The sequence below is a fragment of the Leptonychotes weddellii genome, chromosome 14 (assembly GCF_054177405.1).
Source record: "Leptonychotes weddellii isolate Sample4059 chromosome 14, ASM5417740v2, whole genome shotgun sequence".
NCBI lineage: Eukaryota > Metazoa > Chordata > Mammalia > Carnivora > Phocidae > Leptonychotes > Leptonychotes weddellii.
The window spans coordinates 49,272,671-49,280,718 of NC_138382.1; the positions used below are offsets into that span (position 1 = coordinate 49,272,671).

Sequence of the window (8,048 nt, forward strand, 5' to 3'; positions counted from 1 at the left end):
TCCGAGAACTTCTCAGGCCAAGAGGCGTCACCAGACCTGACATCCTGGCCACCTACCCTAGCCTTACAGGCCTCCAAACAGCGGCCCCGAGAAGTAACATGACTAGCGCGAGATTACACAGCGATTCCCTGACGGAGCCGGGCTTCCCCGCGCCACAGTCCGGCCTCCGAGGGCCCACGAGCCCACGAGTCTGAGTGAGACAAGCAAATAAGAGACAGACTAGACTAGCAGGGAGCTGGTCTCACCGCCCTGGCGCTGAATCCGGTCGGGCCTCGCTGTGTGCAACTGTCACGGGGTTACCTTCCCCCAACCGCACAACTTTGGGCAGGGCCCTGTGCTAAGCGCTGACGGCAGATACTGGAAAAGGAAACCATCCGGGAAGAAATTCAATTTATAGAAGTCGAATTGCCTTTGAAAGTTCTGCTATTGAAAGAAAGCCCATTGAGAATTAATTGAGAAGCCAAAATACCTCCCGAGGAACATCCACCTTGATCTTCAGTCAACAACCTGCACTCACCCAGAACACACTCCCTCCCCGCCTCCCCTTTCTCTCCAAGTCCACCCCTCCAGCATGTGTCTGGGGCTTGGGGCTGCTATAGGGCTCTAGGGGCCTGAAATCGACTTCTCCAGCCCATATCCCTGGTCTTGCTTCAGGCAAAGCAAGGCCGACAGGGCTCAGATTAGGTGCTCAGTTTGGGAGGGTCAGAGACACTGCTGCCATCACAGTCCTAACTTGGTAGGTCCTCTCTTTATAACCCTCATTTTATTTTATTTTTTTTAAGGTTTTGTTTTTGTTTTGTAATCTCTACACCCAACATGGGGCTCCAGCTCACAACCCCAAGATCAAGAGTCCCATGCTCTTCCAACTGAGCCAGCCAGGTGCCCCCTCTCTGACCCTCATTTTAAAAAGTATCAAAGAGAGAGAGCAACTGACCCCGGTTACATAGAGAGTTGGGCAGAGTGGATTCCAGTGTGATTGCTGCACCTGGATCAAGATCTTTCTGTAGGCATCATTGAAGTAGGTGGAAAGATAGGAGAATTTAACCAGATTTTTCAAGAACCATGTTAACTGCTTTTGTCAGGGTTTGTTATCACTAGCAGTGCACCCGGCAGGCCAGGGGCTCTGGCACTATCTTTCTCTCTCCCAAATATTCCGGATATGGGCCCCTTCTAGGGCTTAGCTTCCCTATATGTCTAATGGGGAGAACCCTTGAGATGAGGCCTCCCAAGATTCTGAAAGATGAAGATCCATGGCTAGGGAGGATTGCTATTCCGAAACGCTCATTCCAGAGCTGGGGGGCTGGATGCCAATGCCCAGACAGTGTTCAGCCTCTTCTGGCCCTCCTGGCCTTGGACTCCTAAAGCCAGCTTGACCAATAGTACTTTTTCTCCAAGGGGGGCCTTGGGAGATGGGGCTCTATCTCCTCTCCCAGCAAGAATGAGGGGTTAAGGGCAGAGAAGTCACCTTTTGGTCCTACTCCCTCCGTACTCCTTGCTGTATGATGTCAGACAAGTCCCTGCCCCTCTCTCTGGACATCAGTTTTTCCTTTTTGGTACCACAATGAAGAGGCTAGACAGAAGGATCCTTAAGTGGCTCTGTGCTTAAGGCTGACCTTACCTGATCTTGGGCTTAGAGCTAAAAAGGTATATATACTCCTTCCCTATTGTACAGATGGGGAAACTGAGGTCGTGAGAGGGAATGGAAAACAGTTCTGAAGGAAGGAAAAGGAGGTCAAGTGGCCCAAAAAAGGCCTCCAAGTTGGGAGATGGGAGAAGCCCATACAAAACCCCTAAAACCAGACGTGGATGCCCCCTCCCTGGCCAGCTTCTCAGCTCTCTCCTCTTCCCCCACCCCCACCCCTGGGGCCCAGGCAGGTGCAGACAGGCGGAAGTGCAGTGTCACCTGGGAGCTCCGCCCTTTCCAGGGGCAGGAGGCCCTTACCCCAGCCCAAAGGAGAAGAGGGGGCGTGGCTCTCCAGATTTTTTAAACTCGGGCCAGACTAGGACCCCCAGCCCCACCCAGGTCCGCCTTACTGAGGAATGAAATGCTTTATTGATTAAACGATTATTCAGGCGATTGAACTAATCAAAGAGCCCATCGACCGCCCTGAATTACATTCTTGGTAGACAGCTCTCGAAGGGAGAGGCAGCCGCGCCAGCCACGCAGACAGTCCCCCAGACCCCCACGTGCCTCTGACCCATTCCCAACATACACAGAAGACCTACTCCCTGATCTGGCGCCGGCAACCCTGGGAGTCCCACCTACCAAGGGACCCAAGGGGGTGGGGAGGTGGGGATGGAGCAGAGGGAGTTTCGCAGATTCCCTTTCTTGCACCTTCACCCTGGGGAATCCTCTTAAATTCCCCACTTCTTAGATTTCTGTCCTCACTTGTTAGGATTCTGGAAATCTACCTATGCCCAGAGAGTTGTCCTGGGTTTGGAGTATAAGTCCACCCCTCTCTCACTGCTTTTTGACCTGTGTTTAAGGCTGGGGTGGAGGCCTCAAAGAGCCACAGGGATAAGAGAAGTGGAAGAATTCTTGCCAGCAGGGTCAGGAGTGTGTTTGGGTAGGGGTTAGTACACTTGGTCTAATGAGTAAAAGAGGCTCCTATACCCAGCTTTAATCTCAGGACAAACTGAGGCCTCCTGCTGCCTGCCACCTCCTCTTAGATATAAACACACTCTGCTACCCACTGCCTGGGCCTGTGGGTGGCACATCAGGTCCTGTGCCAGGAAAGCCCATGTGCATACAGGCACCAGAGTTGGATGCCCAGGCTAGGCACACATGTCCACCCACTTGTGCTCTCCTCCTTTGGAGTAGCACCCACAAGATAAAACCTGAGCACACAATACACACACACACCATTGTCAAAGGCATGTCTAGGTGAAAGTGAAGGCAGGTTAGAGGTCCCTAGAAATGTCACAACTAGCATATGGGTTGCCTACCTTCCCTTGCCAAGGTTGTGCCTGCCACAGGAAACAGTTTTATACAAATGGTAGGCTCAGCAGTGCCCACAGAGTGAAGCAGTGCACACCATACACAGAGGGACTGCACGCCCTGAAATCACACCTCCACTCCTAGTTCTCCCAACAGAATGTGTCCTGACACTGACTACACACAGGCTTAGCACAACAGCCCCCCCCCCCCAAACACACAGCCCTAGATCCATCTCTGTGCCTAGAGGCAGGCACTTTTGTGTATGTTGGCATAGACACAGTGAAAAGCTGCTGACATCCAAAAATGGAAGGGTCAGTGTAACCACCGCATTTTCACTTCCAAAAGCACTTAGGATATGACAGGTGAACAGAGACCCTTAAAGGAGTAGATGGACACTCAGACACTTGTCCAAATTACACATACTCCACTCACACACATTTTGGATACGCAGAGTACAGTACCCAGAAACACCAACTCATAAACATGCACTAACACACCCATGAATATAAGGATACACATACACACAGGCACATAAATTTTTGAGCACACACATTGTGAAAATACATATACGGGGACATACAAACTCAGTGTCACTCATGCACACTGTGAGCCCCTATGTAAACACACAGACCCAAACGAACTTTCAGAGCCCCAGATAGTCACCCACATAAACATTCAGAAACAGAGAAAAACACAAACTCACAGACACTTGAGCTGATGCAGAAGTGTGCGAACAAATTGGTGAAAAGACATACAAACGTGCCGCAGATAGGCACGCAGTCAATTCCTGAGAAAATGCGGTTCACTCCCTCCCCCAGGGCCGACGGGCCCGTGAGGACCAGACCTGGCCGGGTCCTGGAATTAGCACGCCTGGAGCCCGAATCGCGGTCCTACCTGTCCTGCCGGTCCGAGGAGTTGGGTAATTTTTCTCTAAATCCATTTTGATTTTTCAGAACTTGAAGTGGACAGGGGGAAAAAGTTTCCACTTTTTTTGTGCTTCTTTTTTTTCTTTTCTTTCTTTCTTTTTCCTTGTGTTTTTTCTTTTCTTTTCTCTCTCTCTTTCTTTTCTTTTCTTTTTTTTTTTCTTTTTCTTTTTTTTTTTTTTTTTTTTGGTGCCAGGGGCCGCTCACAGGTCGGAATAATTCAAGCCTTCCGCTCCCCCGCCGAGCTGGGGTAGCTGATCACTGAGCTGAAACTAAACGTTTTAGGTGGAAAAAAAGCGTCCGAAGGCACCGTGAAATGATTAAGGAACTAAAGAGCTTCTCGCCATGTGAGATCATGTCCTGTTCTCGCCAACATCACAAGATGTCCCCAGACACGCCGCGCCCCCAGCGTGCCGCCCCGCACTGCGGGCCGGAGCAGGGAAAGGGTGTCCGCGCTGTGCGGCCGGGCCTGCTCAGCTGGCCAGACGGGGCGGGCCGGGCCGGGCCGGAGCAGTGCGGGAGGCCGGGAGAGCAGCAGTGCCGCTGCCGCGCAGCCCCGGACTTTTATAGGGGGTTGGGGGGAGGGAAGGAAGGCTTTAAACGGAGCCGGGCGCTAGCCCGCGCGCCCACGGTAAGGTGCGAACCGAAGGCAAGCCGGGAAGCCCTGGCCTCGTGGCCGCATGTTCTACAAATCCCTGCGTCTTGGAGTCGCGGCCTGTGCAGGGTGCGCGAGGCGGGTGACCCCTCTAGGTGTAAGCCCCGCCGCGTAGGCGGGTGCAGGCCGGGTTTTTGTTTTTTAAAAAATTAACCACCCTGCCCAGCAGGTGTTTTTGAAGGGGGTGCAAACGCAAGTAATGTCGCCAGGCAGAGAGGGGGCGTTCCAGTTTCCTCAGATTCACCCCTAGGGCGGCGCCCGCCCCCAGAGCTCTCAGCCACCCACCCCCACCCCAATTTGCAGCTCTAATATCATTGCCCGGTCCCTGACTTTAGGGTAGTGCCAGAACCCTGAAGTTCCCAGGTCCCCACTCAGCCTCCTAGTGCCAGAGCTCCCTCCCACACCACGTCCCATTCTGGCCCGGTGCATATGTGAAATGCTGGAGATAAAATCCGGCCCTCCGCTGAGGAGGTCCTGGAGACTGGCGGGAGTCCGGGACACCTTACCCCGGCCCATAAATGGAATCCCTCTTCCCTCAAGCCCCGAGGCGTTGCTGCGTGCCCGAGCCTCAGGACTTGAGTCCAGAGGGAAAATCAGCCGGAGAGAGACCGGGCAGTAGTGTGGCATGTCCAGCCCGCTCTCTTCGGCTCAGGCTTAAAACTTCACTCCCTTACCCCCCTCCCCCGTCCCGAGTCCAGCTGCAAGGCTTGGCCACTGGACGTCTGTGCGGCCCCGCTGTGGGGTGGTCGCAGGGGCAAGGCTCTCCAGGGCGGGGGAGCGCTCTGCAGGAGGACTCTTGGCCCTCCGGACAATGGCAGTTTCGGAAAGTGAATCGTCCTCAGCGAGAGTGTTGTTTGTTTTTTGGAGGGGGTGGTCACGAGGCTGGGCCGCAACCTAGGGGGAAGAGCCCAGAGCTCGAGAAAAGGGGGGTGAGGGGAGGCTGGCGGGAACCGGACATCTCTTATCCACTGAGCCGATTTCGCCACAATCGGAAACGTGGCTGTGGATTCCCCCGCGCCCGCCCCCCCCGCCACCACCACCACCAAGTAATCTGCGCAGTCCCCCTGCGCCGCCTCCTTCTTGCAGCCTTCGAGTCGGGGTCCCTGCCCCGGCGATTTGATTTTTGGCCCTCTCTGAGCGCTCGACTCTTCCTTCCGCTATCCAGCCCCAGCTCCTGCTTCCCGCCCTCTCGCCTAGCCCGCGCGGGGTGGCAGAGCCGAGGAGGAGCGGCCTGTCGGCGCCTAGAGATCAAAAGCCCTTCCGGAATTGACATTTCACCCCAAGCTGGGGGCGGGAGTTGTTGGGGTTGTTTTCTATTTAGAGGGTTTGTTTTGTTTTTGTTTGTTTCCCGTGAATTTTCTTTTCATAATCTATGAGAGAGTCTTTGTTTCGGGTATTTTGCGTGTAGTTTTTTCGTGGATTTCATTTTAGAGGGTTTGGCTCTATGAGTCTTGGTCTTTTTGGTGGTTTCTGTTTTCTGTCTTGTGGGTTTTAATTTTATGTATTTTGTACTTTGTCCTTGGAGGGTGTCTTCTTGTGTGTCGTTTTGAAGGCTGTTGCTTCTGCGCGGTGTTTTGATGTGTTTTGATTTTGAATTAGTGGGTGTCGTCTGTGTGTTTTGCGTTAGGTGAATTTTGTGTTTGTGTTTTGTTTTTCTTCTATTTTTATTTTGTTTTTACGAGCCGAGCGTTTGGATGGGGGTTTTGGTTTATATTTTTCGTGTGTTGGCTTTAGTTTTTGTATTTGTGAGATGCTTTGATGAGTTTTGCATGTGTGTTTTGGCTTTGTGGGGCTTTTGGATTAGGGAGGAGACACCGGGCACTGCTCTGTTCCTGTCTGCACCCAGGAAGGGCAGAGGATTAGGCCAAGCATCAGAAATGATGGGTTCACGGTGCTCCGAAATACCTGACCCCAGCGCCGCCGCGTCCTACTCTGCGCGCTCCGGACCAAGGCGAAACAAATGTGCGTTCCCGAGGGGGCGCCCGCCCCTAGTCATAACCCTGCGGGTCGCGCGGCGCCAGTGCCAGGCTCAGAATTCACAGAGACACCCCCCCCCTCCCCGCGCGGGATACCCAGACCAGCCGCCGTTCCCTTGCGCACCCTGTCCGCTGTGGGTCGATCTCCGCTTGCGCCTGGCCAGCTTGCTTCGGACCTCCCGGACTCCAGCAGCGTTGGGCCTAGGGGCGGATCCCCGCCGCGGAGCAGGTGGAGAGCCTCTTCGGACGACGCGGAATTGATACTTCGGCCCTAGAGATACTTGGCAGGGGGCTAGGGACGCGTGGAGTCTAAGCGCAGATGGGCGTCGGGACCCCCCGAAAAGTCCCCCACCTCCCTTGCCCGCAGCCCTAGAATCCTAGAAACCCAACTCCGCTCAGCTTTCGGTTTGGAAAGCCTGCCCGGTTTGCAACCACAGACACATAAATCCACACTCGAACATACGCATACACAGCTAGGGAGCGAGAGCGCGCGAGCCGGCGCCTCGGTAGCTGCGGCCTGCATGGCGTTACCGGCGCAGGCACCACCTCAAGGGGAAGCCAAACTGTAGTGACCGGAAATGTTGCAAGGACAGAATAAGGCATTCTTTCTGTCCATGTTGCCGGAATTTCTCCACCCTCGATACACCTGGATTTGTTTAATGCTACACCATGGAGAAAGGGAGAGGCAGATTTAGAGAGGCAGAGAGACACGCTGGTTAAACCTGCAGGGAAATGAGGGGAGAATCTATAGAGACAGAAATATGTCGAGTGAGAGACAAGACTGTGGGGAAGGGCAGATTGGAGGCCCAGGAAAGGGGCTGGTGTGGAGGCTTCTCCGGCCCCCGCGCGCTCTGGTATTCTGTAAGAGGGAGAAAGCCGAAACCGAGAACAGAGAGTGACAGGACAAGAAAAGAGTCGCAGAAGGGGTTGGCCTAGGCACGCTGTGAGCTTCCCTCCAGCTAAGACGCTGCAGTCTAGGGAGGGGGAGGCCGACTTCGGGAGGAGAGGAGCCTAGCTCGGGCTCTTCCCCTCCGCCAGGAAACGCCCGGGACTCCAGAGCTTGTGGAGCCGGGACTGGGGCTCGGTCCGACCCAGTGCCCCCCTCCCGAGATCCCCAGCCCGGAATCCAGCAAAGGTTGGACCAGCGGGCCTCGCTCTGGGCGAGCCCTGGGAGAAGCCGCGGGGAACGACTCTAACCCTGCGGCTCCGGGCTGGGGCCTGCGCTGAGGGTGGGTGGGAGCCGACGTCCAGACTGGAGGCGAGGAGGAGGCCCCGCCCTAAAGCTGGGGGCCCAGTTCTGGGAGCAGCTGAGGCCGCAGCTGGACTTGCAGGATTCGGGGTCCTTGCAGCGCGCACGTGGCACCGCACCTTCCGCAGGCGGCGCCCCTAATGCCCAGCCCCGCCCTGCTTCGTTTGCCGGGTCTGGATGGTGTCAGGATTGAGGGTGGACGCCGAGGCGCGGCGAGTAGGTCCCTCGCGGTATAAGCTTGGGGCTTGCCTAGGGGCGGCGCTCGGGTGGATGGGGGCGCCTCTCCACTGGTAACTCCCCGGCCGCA

The 8,048-nt window shown here is 55.2% G+C and overlaps 1 protein-coding gene across 4 annotated transcripts in view; it reads right to left on the bottom strand.

Annotated features, from left to right (window-relative positions):
- Positions 1-4,559, bottom strand: part of PAX5 (paired box 5) — a 188,585-nt gene extending 184,026 nt beyond the window's left edge. For 2 of the 4 annotated variants that reach the window (XM_081803206.1, XM_081803205.1), the window contains exon 1: positions 3,833-4,556. In XM_081803206.1, the coding sequence (XP_081659332.1) occupies positions 3,833-3,878 (46 nt within the window). In that variant the 5' untranslated portion in view covers positions 3,879-4,556. Of the gene's footprint in view, positions 1-3,832 lie in introns of all 4 variants that reach the window. The other 2 variants (XM_081803204.1, XM_081803203.1) reach the window with 2 other exon arrangements.
- Between the last annotated feature and the right edge of the window lie 3,489 nt (positions 4,560-8,048).